The sequence below is a fragment of the Ochotona princeps genome, chromosome 25 (genome assembly GCF_030435755.1).
Source record: "Ochotona princeps isolate mOchPri1 chromosome 25, mOchPri1.hap1, whole genome shotgun sequence".
Lineage (NCBI taxonomy): Eukaryota > Metazoa > Chordata > Mammalia > Lagomorpha > Ochotonidae > Ochotona > Ochotona princeps.
This window is the reverse complement of record NC_080856.1, coordinates 3,501,142-3,515,955: the sequence shown is the minus strand read 5'-3', so window position 1 is coordinate 3,515,955 and position 14,814 is coordinate 3,501,142. Positions and strand designations below refer to the sequence as shown.

Below are 14,814 nucleotides of genomic sequence, written 5' to 3'. Positions count from 1 at the left end.
AGCCGCCATCTGCAATGCCTGCATCCCCTCGGGGCACTGGTGCATGTCCTTCTGCTCTACTTCTGATCCAGCGCCCTGCTAATGTACCTGAGAAAGGCAGTGACAGATGACCCCAAGTGCTTGGGCACCTGCCACTCGTGAGGGAGACCTCGATGGAGTTCCTGGCTCCTGGCTGTGGCTGGTCCAGTCCTGATCATTGCAGGCACCTGGACAATACATTAACAGATTCAAGATCTCTCTAGCTCTAACTCTCTGTAACTCTAACATTCAAATAAATTTCAAAAAAATCTATAAAACGGAATTTAAAGTGGATTTCTATTCTTTAGTTTTAAAAATTTATTTATTTATATTCATTTTATTTGAAAGGCATAGAGACAGGCATTTTCCACCCACTGATCTACATTCCTAATGTCCATAGCAACCATGGCTGGGCCAGGCAGAGGCCAAGAGCCAGGACTGCGTCCAGGTCTCCCACAGGGGGACAGGGAGCCACATGGGAGCTATATGTTGTACTGCCTCTCGGGTGCACACCAGTGGGAAGTTAGACTGCAGCCAGACACTCCAACGTGGGATGCACCACATGCTGGCCTTGTTTATTTTTGCTTTATTTTCTTGTTTTAAGATTTTTTTTAATGTATTTGAACTGCAGAATGACAGAGAAGGAAAGAGAGACAATTTTCCATCTGCTAGTTTACTCCTCAAATGACTACAATGGCCGGGGCTGAGCCAGGCAGAAGCCAGGAGCCTGGAAGTCCAGGCAGGGCTGCCCCGTGGGTGGCAGGGGGCCCGGGTACTTACCCGATTCTGTCCGGAGGTGCATTAGCAGGGAGTTAGATGAGAAAAAGAGCAGCCAGAAGTAAATACGGGAGGCTGCTTCGTGCATTGCTCCACAATGCTACGTTGCTGGCTTCTGATCTCTATTCTTGATGAATTTGTTCTTGTTTGTTTGTTTGTTTGTTAAAGTTTATTTTGTTTTTATTGGGAAGGCAGATATACAGAGAGAAGGCGAGACTTTATCTATCTGCTGGTTCATTCCCCAAGTGGCCACAATGGCTGGAGCTGAGCCAATCCAAAGCCAGGAGCCAGGAGTTTCTTCTAGGTGTCCCACGCGGGTGCAGGGTCCCAACGCTTTGGGCAGCCCTTGACTGCTTCCCGAGGCCACAAGCAGGGAGCTGGATGGGAAGTAGAGCAGCTGGGACATGAACTGGTGCCCCTATAGGATCCCCTGCATTCAAGGCAAGGACTTTAGCCACCAGGCTACCAAACCAGGCTCTGATGAATTTGTGCTTTCTAATTTTTTTCGAGCTTTTTCATTGTTATTGTTGTTGTTTTACACTTGGTCAACACCCACCTGTTCTAATATTTCATTACAAGTTAATTCTTTGCTTTGGCTCACCAAAAGTTGCACTACTGCTTACTGAACACTGCTCACTGAACACTGCTCGCTGTCTAAGGCTCTAGGGATTAAGGAAGCAAATTCTTCAGCTCTGATTTCATGGCCTTGCTGATTTTCCAGCAGGTAGTTTGCCCTGACTTAATGTTTGGTATTTCTGCTGCAACATTAAAGAGGATTGACCTGACAGATTAATATTTGATTACAAGATCCACTGACACTTGAAGGACAAGAGAAGTGGAGAAATTTGGACTTTGCCAGCTTCTTAGCTCACTGTCTGACAGCGAAGCACAGCTCATAGCACCACACGCTCATTTCAGAGCCCCTGGAGGACAGTGGGAAATCCTGAAGCGCATGCAGGGCTTGGCTGGCGCTCTCACCATCTCATTGTGCTTTCAGTTACGTTCATTTTATAAAGTTTTACTGATGTTTCTTTGATATAAATATTTTAAAGTTTTCAAAGTTATTTATTTTTATTTGAAAGGCAGATTTCCAGAGAGAGGTAGAGACACACAGAGAGAGAAAAAGATTTTCCCTCAGTCGGGTCGCTCCCCAAGTGGCCGCAAGGGCCAAGTTGAGCCAATGCAAAGCCTGGAGCCTGGGGCTTCTTCCAGGTCTCCCACACGGGGATGGGGGTCCCATGACGTGAGCCATCCTTCACTGCTTTCCCAGACACATGAACAAGGAGCTAGGTTGGAAGTAGAGCAGCTGGGATGCTGACACTGCAGGCTGAGAATTAGCTTGCTACACCACTGCACTGACCCCCAAAATATCTTACCTGTGTAACCCAGTGACCTGTGCATATACATTCATTTCCTTGTTTCTCTCTTTCAACAATTGCTTGTTGACCTACCCTAAGAAAGCTAAGGAAAGGGGCCCGGCGGCCGTGGCCTAGCGGCTAAAGTCCTCGCCTTAAAAGCCCCAGGATCCCATATGGGCGCCGGTTCTAATCCCAGCAGCTCCACTTCCCATCCAGCTCCCTGCTTGTGGCCTGGGAAAGCAGTTGAGGACGGCCCAATGCATTGGGACACTGCACCCGTGTGGGAGACCCGGAAGAGCTTCCAGGTTCCCGGCATCGGATCGGCGGTGCACCGGCCCGTTGCGGCTCACTTGGGGAGTGAAACATCGGAGGGAAGATTTTCCTCTCTGTCTCTCCTCCTCTGTGTTTATCTGACTGTAATAAAATGAATAAATCTTTAAAAAAAAAAAAAAGAAAGCTAAGGATAAATGATATCTTTGCTCTTGAAATTCTGTATTTTACCTGAGTTCATAACATATGTAAATAATAATAAGATATTTGTAATGATAGTGACAGATTGTAAATCTATATCAGTGTGTATAAAAGGTGCTTAGAAAAGTTCAGATTCTTTGAGAGCTTTCTTCCTGCTGGTTTAATTAGGTACATGAGCAACATGCAGCATGACATGTAACTGAGCTATGAAACATAACATCTTTTTTTTAAAGATTTATTTATTTTTATTGGAAAGGAAGATAGACAGAGAGGAGGAGAGACAAAGAGAGAGATCTTCCATCTGCGGATTCACTCCCTGAGTGGCCGCAACAGCCAGAGCTGAGCTGATCCAAAGCCAGGAGCCAGGAGCTTCTTCCATGTCTGCCACGCAGGTGCAGGGTCCCAAGGCTTTGGACCGTCCTTGACTGCTTTCCCAGGACACAGGCAGGGAGCTGGAATGGAAGTGGGCCCACAGGAACTTGAACCAATGTCCATATGGGATCCTGATGGATGCAAGGCGAGGAATTTAGCCACTGGGCTACTGCGTCAGGCCCATAAAAACATCTTAACAAATAAAGAGTGTAACAAAGAGAACAAAATCATTAAAGCATGAAAGCAAGAAAAATCTATGGCATAGCAAATTAAGCCTCTGCCTGTGGTGCTGGAATCTTACAAAGGATAGTTGAAGTCTCAGCGGCTTCACTTCTGATCCAGTACCTGGGAAAGCAGAAGATGGCCCAAGGCCTTGGGCTCATGCGCCCATGTGAGAGACCCTGTAAAAGCACCAGGCCCTGGCTTTGGGTCAGCCCAGCTACAGCGCATGTGGCCATTTGGCGGGAGTTGGAGAGTGAAGTAGCAGATGAAAGATCTCTCTCTATCTCTCTCTTTTCTCTCTGTAACATCTACCTTGCAAATAAAAATAATTTTTTTTTTTAAAAAGGGAAGAAAAGTCAAAGTGGTGAATATGAAAATGGTATGAATGCTAGTTTGACTGGATCAATAAATACTTCTGTTTTTCTCTTTAGTCATTTTTTTAAATGTTAAGATTTATTTCTTTTTAAACATATATTAATTTCCTTGAAAGTCAGAGCTATGGGAGGAGGGGAGACAGGGAGAGATCTTCTGCCTACTGGCTCACTCTTCACGCAGTGCAGCTGTCAGAGCCGAACTGGTCCAATGCTGGCAGCCAGGAGCTTCGTCTGGGTTTCTCAGCTGGGTACAGGGACCCAAGACTTTGGGCCAAGCTCAGCAGCCTTCCCAGACTATTAGCAGTGTGCTAGATAGAAATAGAACAGCCAGGATTCAAGCTGGTGCCCATTACAGGATGGCAATGCTGCAGGTAAGGTGCTGGCCCCTTAGTCATTTTTTAAGAGTGATTGATCGATTGATTGATTGATTGATTGATTTGAAAGGCAGAGTTCCCCAGAGAGAGAAAGAGACAGAAAAAGAGTTCTCTATCCTCTGGTTCATTCCCCATATGGCTGTAATGGCTATTGCAGGACCAGGCTGGAGCCAGGAGCCTGAACTCCAGCCTAGTCCCCCTTATGGGTGGCAGGGACCCACCTACTTGGGCCGCTTTACACTGCTTTCCCAGGCATCTTAGCAGGATGTCGGATCAGAAGTGAAGCAGCCAGGACATGAGCAGACACCCATAGCGGTTGCCAGCATTGCAAGTGGCAGTTTAACTCACCATGCCCCAACCCCCTTCCCAAGTCATGTTTTTAGAAACCGTCACACTCTGTCCATTTCACTTGTCCCTTTTGGGCTCAGAGGGCACAGTTACCACCAAAGACAAAGGAATGTGCAAAGAGCTGAAAGTGATGCTATGCAATTACGTCAATCCAAGGAAAATAGCAGAATGATCAAGTTTGAAACTGGGGAAAACGGCACATTCTTGCCAAAATTTCTTAGTCTTTAACGGTTCCTTTTTATTTCTTTTTCTCAGGATTTCCTGTGTTTGCCTGGAAAGGAGAGTCAGAAGATGACTTTTGGTGGTGTATTGACAGATGTGTGAATGTGGAGGGCTGGCAGCCCAATATGGTGGGTCAGATTTCTGCTAAGCCGATTCTGAAGGGGCCAGGGTCAGAGTGGAAAGAGGGCGTTGCCTAGGAGAGGAATTCCCAACAGTGAGGAAGGAAAATGGCTCCATTTCCGTTTGATATGCTTATGGTTAGGATAACCCAAGCCTTGTGAACTTTGTAACCTCAAAGTACTTCAATTGTTGATCCTGATGTTGAATGCATTTGGACTTGTTAAAGTGCTGCCAGTATTAGCTGAAGTTACACAGACACACTCCCCAATAACAGCCAAAAACCCAGACCAACAAGTGAAAACCAGTTCCAGCGGAACCTGCTGTTTCTCTGAAATCCGTATCCTGAATGTATAATCAGGCTGAAACATTTTTGAAGGTTTTTTTTTTTCATTGGAAAGTCAGATTTACAGAAAGAGAGAGAGAAAGGTCTTCCATTTGCCTGGTTCACTCCCCCAGTGGCACAGTCATGAACATTGGGGAGGGCAAAGGCTTGTGCCCAGAGAGCTTTACCAGCTGTGGAGCCAGCACCAAGTGCCAGCAAGGGTAACAAGAGCAGTAAGATGTGGGGGAAATGCAGTTGTCCCCCCAGAAGACAGGAAGTACACCTGCTGAATCCTGCCGAAATCCAGTACTTGGCCTTTCCCTGCAGGCTCAGGAAGATTCCCTGATTACAAAAATTGTCCACAATAGAATTGCATGGGAAGAAATATGGACAGTAGATATTAAATATTAGGGATGGCTGGTGCTTGCCAGTAATCAAATATCATGGTTACAAGGGAAAAGTGGTTGAGAATAGGGGGACTTAGAACAAAGTTAGCAATTGTCTGATCTTTTTGTGGTTAGAGATCAGAAGCTGCAAGGGAAAACTGCATGAGAGATTCCAAACAGGTAGTGAGAGCCAGAAAAGCTCGCAAGTTTCCTCACTTTGTAGTGGCATATGTTTTTAGGATCTCTGCTCTCTGAGAGTTTGAATCTAACCACGGATACTTGTTCTTAAGGTTTGATTAGGTCAAAAAAATAGATGCCAGCAGAAGCAGCAAAAAAAAAAAAAGAAAAAAAAATCGGGTGATAATGGGCACTCGCCAGGAGAGGGCAAGTCCTATTGGTGGGAATTTTCCAAGAAGAGAGGCGTCACGACTTGGATAGGGCAGCCCAGCATTTCTGATGGCTCGGGGAGACGCTGATAGTCTTCTAAGCTGATCTGTCCTGAGTTTATTTATAATTCAACAGCTTTCCCCGCCCGCGGAAGCTACAGTGGCCATGGCATTGTGCTTCTTGTCAGGCCCAGCCTGAAATAGTGGTGAGCTGTTCTGAGGCACGCTTGCACACCTACGTGCTCATGGTTCCCTTGTTATTTTTAGCTTGTGTGAGGTTGTGTTAGGCAAAGCCCAACAGTGTTTGGTGCCTGCTTTTTGGTTAGGAGAGCGCCTGTACTTTGAGAGTGGGGAAAGGGTTAACACAGTTTTGTTGGCCATTGTTCAGAGAAGGAAATTATTTATCTGACCTTGTATTTAAGCTAAGCTTTGAATGAATATATTTCAACTCCCTAATTTAAGCAGTAGCTTTCTGAGCATCCACAGACGCTGAGGGATCAGTGGGCTGGACGACCACATAGGCTGTCCATCTGTAAGGAAACCTCACCACATTGCTTTTTTGATAGATGAGGATATTTCAAAAAGTCCATAGAAAAATAAATTCAGCCTTTAAAAATGAATGAGTCAATTAAAAGATGTTTATTTGGGGGCCCAGCATGGTACCTAGCAGCTAAAGTCCTCGCCTTGCACACACCAGGATCCCATATGGGCTCTGGTTCTAATCCCAGTGGCCCTGTTTCCCACCCAGCTCCCTGCCTGTGGTCTGGGGAAGCAGTGTAGGACAGCCCAAAGCCTTGGGACCCTGCACCCGTGTGGGAGACCCAACAGAAGCTCTGGGCTCCTGGCTTCTTATCAGCTCATTTCTGGCCATTTCGGCCGCTTGGGCAGTGAATCAGGAGATGGAAGACCTTTCTGTCTCTCCTTGTCTCTGTATATCTGACTTTCCAATTTCAAAAAAAAAAACAAAGGATGTTTGTTTTGGTGGGAAAATTTATAAATATTTATTTATTTATTTGAAAGACAGAGTTATAAAGAGAATGAACCATCCATTTGTTCACTCCCCAAACAGCTACAGTAGGCAGAGCGGGGTCATGGCAAAACCAGGAGCTAGGACCTTCTTCCGGGTCTCCCACCGGGGCCATCTTGCACTGCTTTCCCAGGTGTATTAACTGGGAGCTGTATTGGAAGTGAGGCAGAGCTGGCACTCTAACTGTCACACATGTGGGATGCGATGATGACATCACAGACAATCACTTAACCCACTGCACAATGGCATTAGCCCCCATTTTAATCCCCTTTTTTGGTACCAAAGTAAAAATAACTAAAAAAAAAGTATTTATTTGAAAGCATTGCAGAGAGAAAAAGAGAGAATTTGATCTTCTGTCCATTGGTTTATAGCCCAGATGGTCCCCACAGCCGAGGGTGGACCAGGGCTCAAGGCAGAAGCCAGGAGCTTCATCCAGCTCTCCCACCTGGGGGCAGGGCCCATACACTTGAGCCATCTTCTGCTGTTTTTCCAGCCCATCAGCAGGGAGCTGGCTCGGAAGTGGAGCAGCTGGAATGTCAGCTTTGCAGGCAGCATTACATGTTATGCCATAACACTGGCACATAAACATAGTTGTTTTGATTTTGTAGTGTAAAATTTTTAGACATTTAAAAATTTTTTCTTTATATATATTTTTTTCATGATGCGGTTTCATAGGCACAGAGATTCTTCCTTCCACCCTGCCATTCCCCTCCTACCACTTCCCCCATATTATCACAACAGTGTATCCTCAGCAACTCTCACCAGTCCAACATACTGCTGTTTCAGGGTATCGTGGCAGGGCAGGTGTAGGCAGTGGGAGAAGGTTTCATGTCATATTATTAAGGTATAAATTGACGGGACTCCACTGGGAGTGTTTTTTTTATTCACCTAAAAATAGTTTTTAATACATTTGTCTGTGAACTTTTTGAAGTAACTTCATGGCAGGTATTTCGTGCCTGGAATCATTTATTTGGCTGTGGGAATTAAGTTTGATTTTTCCCTCCTCATTGTCTTTTATATTGGTTTGATGACTATTTGGTAGAGTATTGCATTAACACTGCTTTAAGTAGTTCTGTTTAACCATAAAGGAAATTTGAAGTAATTAAAAGTTGACCATTCAAAATTGGAATATAAAACCCAGAGGAGCCCTGAACCTCGGACTGTCACAAAATGAGTGACACTATTGATGCTTACTATTCCAGATCTTGGACGATGGAGGGGATCTCACTCACTGGATTTATAAGAAGTATCCCAACATGTTTAAGAAAATCAAGGGTATAGTCGAGGAGAGCGTTACTGGAGTGCACAGGTAAGGCTTTCTCAGTCTAGTATTGCATTGCAGTGACAAGTCATGCTGAAAATTGTAGTCTCATAGAAAGTGACCAGATCTAAGCCTACACACTTCTTTTTAAATTAATAACACGAGTAACAAACCCAACATTCTTAACATTCTTAGAGCAGGGACAGGTAGAATAGTGGAGTCTTCATCATTTCCAGTTGTAAAACAATGACTGTTCTTTTGGATGAATTTCTTTGCTCAGCAAACTTTTATTAGCATTCTTGAGTGACACAGGAGCTGTTCTGTGTGCTGGCATATGATACTGTACATAGAATATTAGAGAGCTGCCTTCTTACGCGGAATTGCTGGAATAATAATTCTCTGAGTAAAGCTGGAATGATTTCTGTATACTGTTATTCACTCATGAAGAGCTGAAAACAAAGTCTAGTATTATAGTGCACAGAATAAGCCACCACCTGCAACACCGACATCACCTATCAGTTAGAGTCCCAGTTGCTCCACTTCCAGCCCAGCTCACTGCTGCTGTGCAGGTCCTTGGCTCCTGCCACCCACAAGGTAGACCAGCTGGAGTTTCTGGCTCCTGCTATCAGTCTGGGCCAACCCTGACTTCTGTGGCTTTGTCATGAGTGAACTAGTACATGTAAGATCTCTGTTTCTTTCTCTCCCTCCTCTCTGTCACTCCCCACCCCCTCTCTTTGTAACTCTGCTTTTCAAATAAACAAAGATAAATGAGATCAAAATTGAAAATATCAAATAAAATGTTTAGGGAAGTACATTCTGAATTAAGTACCCTAACTCTTTTAATATATTGTGATCTTTTTGAACGTATAAAACTGTGGATGATAGCATGCCTCTGGATTCTTACAAAAGGGCTGAATTTTGTGACACAGTGTCACATGATGCAATATAATCAATAAAAAATAATATACGTAAAAAAAGAATAAATCAATCTTAAAAAAAGCAAAAGGGGTGAATTTTGAATAAAGCATGTAATTCTTTTTTTTCTAAAAGGTTTATTTTATGGGATGAGTGCAGTAGCCTATTGTCTGAAATCCTCGCCTTCCATACACCTGGATCCCATATGGGCACCAGTTTGTGTCCCAGCTGCTCCACTTCCCATCCAACTCCCTGCTTGTAGCCTGGGGAAGCAGCAGAGGACAGCCCAAAACCTTGGGTGCCTGCACCCATGTGGGAGACCCAGAGAGGCTCCTGGCTCCTGGCTTTGGATTGGTTCAGCTCCGGCTTTTGCAGCCACTTGGGGAGTGAACCAGCTGATGTTTCCAATAAAAATAAATAAATCTTTAAAAACTATTTATTTTATTTTATTTATTTGAAACGCAGAGATAGAGAAAAATCATCCATCCACCGATTTACTCTCAGTCATGGCTGGGCCAGGCCAAACCAGGAGCCTGAAACTCCATCTGGATCTCCACACGGCTCCAGTACTTCAGCTATCACTTGCTACATCGTGGTGTTGTTTCTGTAGTGTAGTGGTCATTATGCTCGCCTAACACTTGCTACATCGCGGAATATTCATTAGAGGGAAGCTACAATTAGAAAAAGAGCTGGGAGCCAAACCTAGGCACTCTGTTCAATATGGAATGTGTCTTAACACCTGCCATCAAATGCTCACACTCCCCCTCGTGATTTAGGATGTTATTGAAAAGCTGTATGCAATAAAGATCCTCCTTATTTCTCAGTAACCACCCCCATTGGGATGGACACTATGCACGCATCATGCTCCTGTGCATGCCCAATCAGCATTTCCTGGGATTGATTCGAAATCAGTGGCGCATTGTAATGTCTCGTGGTTTTGTGCTCAGGCTGTACCAGCTGTCCAAGGCGGGGAAGCTGTGTGTTCCAGCCATGAATGTCAATGACTCAGTCACCAAACAGAAATTTGACAACCTCTACTGCTGCCGGGAATCGATTCTTGATGGGTATGTTTCTTTTCTTTGAGATGAACTTGCGTTATTGAGTTAAGGTCCTAATTTTATTTTATTTGGCTTTGGTTACTTCTGGAAACTATTCATGTAGCACTTCTGCAACTGTCACAATATCAGATCTGTCATTTTATTTTAAAGTTATTTATGTATTTGAAAGTCAGAGACAGAGTGAGAGATTAATTGATTGGGTAGTTCATACCCAGATGCCTGTTGCAGCCAAGGCTGGGCCAAACGGAAGCCAGGAGTCGGCTCCTTGAGCACGTTGAGCCAGCATCTGCCTCCCACCAGGCTGTGCATTAGCGGGAGGCTGGACTCAGAAACAGAGGTGGGACTCGATCCCAAGAACTCAGAGCTGGGATGCGGGCGTCCTGAGCAGAGTCTTGGCCATTGCATGAAACCCCATCACCCGGAGCTAATATTGCCGTTTCCGTCGTAAGAAGATGATCTCACCGTTGGTGAGCAGAGTTCTTAATTTGTGACTTGATCAGACCTGTGACTCATTAACTAAAGTTAGTGCAAACAAGTTAAGTATCTTTGATGGTTTGGAGAAAGTTCTGGTGATCCTATTCCAGGTCATATGTCCTTCTCTTACGCTCAGTCATTCTCTGACCATCTAGAAATGTGTGGTGACGGTCCAATTCCCAGAGGCATTTCTAGCTTTTTAAGCCTGTAAGCATTTCAGTTCTGTTCAAGTCTGACAAAAGCTGTATAGATATGCCAAATAATGTGTCTGTTTCCTCACAAGGGTTCTGACACCCCTTTATCCTTGCTGGGAAGACTGTACAATTTTTTAAATCCCACGTGGGATTTTATTTTGCCAAAACAATAGTTTCTATCATAGATTAAGGGAAAGGTAAGAGAGCTGGGCCTGGTGTTGGGCACGGCAGTGAAGACTCTGCTTGGGATGCCCACAGCCCACATCTGAGTGCCTGGGGCCAAGTCCTGCCTCTGCTAGCCAGCCAGCTTCCCACTGATGCATATCCCAGGAGGTGGCAGATGTTCACTCAAGTTCTTGGAAGACTGGAAGCTGCCTCTGGTTCCTGGCTTCTGCCTCATTCAGCCCAGCTCCTGCCGGCACTGGGGAGTAGAAGGTCTCTTGATGTCTCCATGTGTCTCTTTACCTTCCAAATAAATGAAAATAAGTAATGAATCTTAGAAAAGTGAAGAAAAGGTCTGTGGACTGCATTCCTAACCATTCTGAACCTCGGGCGATATACTGGGTGGTAATACCATTGGTATTGGAAAGAAGAGAAAAGCAAACGCAAGAAAAATGGAAAAAGAAGGAAGAAAATTAAAAAAGGAAGATAAAATGAAAGTAAAGAAATAATTTTTTAAAGAAAAAAGTATTAGCTCCTTACTCTTTCTAGAAGTCTGTTGGTAAGTTCCAGGTTTGCGTTAGATCTTAGGGGAAGCTCTTTGCCAAGCAATCCTTTTGATTTGAACACATTCAATGCACATTATAATGACTGTTAATTATTGCTGCCATAGAGTTAATAGTATTTTATCAGAAAAGTGTGCATTTTAGTAAATGTTCGATTTGTTAAAGGCTCTAGTTCTATCCGTAAGTAAGGGTTAGTAGGATGAATACTTTGATCGTATCAAATCAATGGTAACCTGGGATATATTTCATTGAAACATTTGCTCTCTGCCCCTAAGCTTGTCCCAGTAGCTCCAAAGGAACACTGCTCAGGTTTCAGATCATAAGCAGGTAGTGTTTCAGGAACTCTCCTGGAGGGTCCTAGGCTTGGCGTGTGAGTAGAGTTCACAACCCGCATTATGGGTTTCTTTCTCCCTTTTTCCTTGAACCTTGAGACGAACCTCGATCCCGACAACCACAGAGAAATCACTCTCTGATTGGAATCCAGTCAGGTCCGTCAGCCTAGCTGTCCATTTCAGGATAAGAGTATTAATTAACTTTACTTTCTACAACACGGGCGTTTGTAGTCACAAAGAAAATAGTCTTTACTTGGGAAGAGACTTAGCAGTGGGATCTCTCTATTTTCCCTGCTGCGCCAGCCATTCCGGCACATTCCTCTAAGCCCGGCCAGACTGTCTTCATTCAGTAGTTGCTTGAGGCCTTAACTGATGTTTAACAAGTGTCGTAGAGGTACAGGCAGTTACATTAGTTCTCTTGGCAGGGGCCAGATCATTAAAAGGCCTGAATCCTACTTTGCCTGTATGGCACTTACAGATTCTTTTTACTCTTTTTAAAAGACAGGTAAGCAGATAGGTAAGTAAGTAAGTAGAAATATCCACGATTATTTGCAGGAACTGTGTATCTGATTGGGCTGGATTGTAGTTGAGAACTCTTTTGCCTTGCCATGGATTCATAGAAAAGGGAGAGTACAACAGGAACTGTTTCTGCATGTTCCTTCAAGAAACTCTGGGAGGGCCCAGCACGATAGCCTAGTGGCTAGATCCTTGCCTTGCATTAACCGGGATCCCATACAGGCGCCAGTTTGTATCCTGGCTGCTCCATTTCCCATCCAGGTCCCTGCTTGTGGCCTGGGAAGACAGTAGAAGATGGCCCAGAGAATTGGGACTCTGGACCCACGTGGGAGACCTGGAAGAAGCTCCTGGCTCTTGGCTTCAGCCTGGCTCAGCTCCGGCCATTGTGGCAATTTAGGGAATGAACCAACAGGTGGAAGATTCTCGCTCTCTTTCTTGCTTGTTCCTGCTCTTGCTCTCATTCTTTCTTCCTTCTCTCTTTGTAACTGCCTTTAAAAAACCGTCATATATAAATAGCATTGCTTGGATGATATAGAGTGAGAAAATGCTATGTTGTTTTTAAAGATTGGTTTATTTGTTTATTTAACTGAGAGAGAGCTTCAATCTTTTGGTTCACTGCCCAAGTGACTACAACTGCCAGGGCTGGGTCAGGTCAAAGCCAGGAACCTAGAACTCCCTCCAGGTCTGCTAGGGGGATGGCAGGGATGCAGAAGAGCAGGAAGCTGGGTCTGAGTTAGAGCAGCCAGGACTCCAGCCCAGGCTCTGCTGCGGGTACATGCAGCCCACGTGACAGCTGAACCTGCTATGCCTCGATATCTGTCCTTCAGATATATTTTATTCAACCTTCTTTTTTTAATCATTAAATAACTTCTCTAATATAGAAACCACATACTTTCTGTCAAATTTTTTTTTAAAAAGGAAGGGAGGGAGGGAGGGAGGGGGAAGGAAGGAAATTCATGAACATATAAAGACCAGATTAAAGCCTTGAAGAAGAAACAAGGTAATTTTTCTGATTTGACATTCTTTTTCCTCCTAGACTTAAAAGGACAACAGACATGATGTTTGGTGGAAAGCAAGTGGTTGTCTGTGGTTATGGAGAGGTAAAGTTGAACCTTTCAGTTGTCAGTTTTTAAGATTTATTTTGCTGGAATATTCTAGAATTTTTCATTTACTTAGATATCAGAATACGTTTATTTACTGTAGAGGCTCTCTGGTTGAAGTGCAGTCTTTCGTCCTCCCTCTCTGTGTTTACCTTTGCCTTTGGGTTGATTTCTGACTTGTTCCGGCACACTGTTTGTGATGTTCTTTTTAGCTTGTGTTTTGATTATAAATCGTGAGTGTGGGTGTTGTGCACATGAATGTGCTACACAGGGCCAGGGTTTGCTGGAGAATGCATTCATTTATTTGTTTTCCTCCAGGCACGAATCTTTTCAGTCAAGTGCCTTTTGGGGGTTGATGAACTGGGTCCTTACTGGCTCTCCTTCGGTGTTTGTTCTCTCCCTCTCCAGGTAGGGAAGGGGTGCTGTGCAGCTCTAAAAGCCATGGGCTCCATTGTGTACGTGACCGAGATCGACCCCATCTGTGCCCTGCAGGCCTGGTAAGCACTCACAGAGAGCCCCGTGGGCTGCAGGGGAGCTGCCTCCCAGAGAGGCGGCCACGACTGCAAGCTCCATCCTTCAGAAGTCCAGGAGCTCTTCTCCGGGAGCACGGGAGCACCGGAGAAACGAAAATGTAGGGATCCTGTGGACGTGCTAACAGGAGCCTTGTACCAGAGACCAGGAAGCTCCTCGCCTCCTCAGTGTGTGTTCCTCGGCCCTTTGAGAACCCTGGTCAAGAAAGAAAGAGGCGGGCCCGGCGGCGTGGCCTAGCGGCTAAAGTCCTCGCCTTGAACGCCCGGGGATCCCATATGGGCACCGGTTCTAATCCCGGTAGATCCACTTCCCATCCAGCTCCCTGCCTGTGGCCTGGGAAAGCAGTCGAGGACGGCCCAAAGCCTTGGGACACTGCACCCGCGTGGGAGACCCGGAGGAGGTTCCTGGTTCCCGGCTTCGGACCGGCGTGCATTGGTCCGTTGCGGCGTGCATTGGTCCGTTGCGGCTCACTTGGGGTGTGAATCATCGGACGGAGGATCTTCCTCTCTGTCTCTCCTCCTCTCTGTATATCTGACTTTGTAATAAAAGAAATAAATCTTAAAAAAAAAAAAAAAGAAGAAGAAAGAAAGAAAGAGGCTAGTGTCTGACACCAGCTCGTGTGATAACACTGAAAAGCACTCCTCCCCAAAATGCATAACCCAAATCCCCATGAAGGATAAAAGCTACTAACTCTGGATAAAAGACATACAGAAATTATTTATACTATTTTTATAATTCTTAGATCTAAAGTGATTCCAAACTTAAAAGAGCAATTGTTTTCTACCTAGAAAGTGGAGGAAATCCTATCTACTTCACAGGATTGTGGCAGTTGAGTAAAATAATTATCATTATATATTATAGCATAAGTAAGCAATCATGAAGATGCCAAGCTGCTGTCCCATAACAGATACTCACTAAATGGAAGCCGTTA

At 44.8% G+C, this 14,814-nt stretch overlaps 1 protein-coding gene across 4 annotated transcripts in view; it reads left to right on the top strand.

Annotated features, from left to right (window-relative positions):
* AHCYL2 (adenosylhomocysteinase like 2) overlaps positions 1-14,814 on the top strand; it is a 151,853-nt gene that overhangs the window by 121,744 nt on the left and 15,295 nt on the right. For all 4 annotated transcript variants that reach the window (XM_058655059.1, XM_058655058.1, XM_058655061.1 and 1 more), the window contains exons 6-10: positions 4,570-4,664; positions 7,980-8,086; positions 9,901-10,017; positions 13,289-13,352; positions 13,761-13,849. In XM_058655059.1, coding sequence (XP_058511042.1) covers positions 4,570-4,664; positions 7,980-8,086; positions 9,901-10,017; positions 13,289-13,352; positions 13,761-13,849 — 472 coding nt within the window. The remainder of the gene's footprint in view (positions 1-4,569; positions 4,665-7,979; positions 8,087-9,900; positions 10,018-13,288; positions 13,353-13,760; positions 13,850-14,814) is intronic.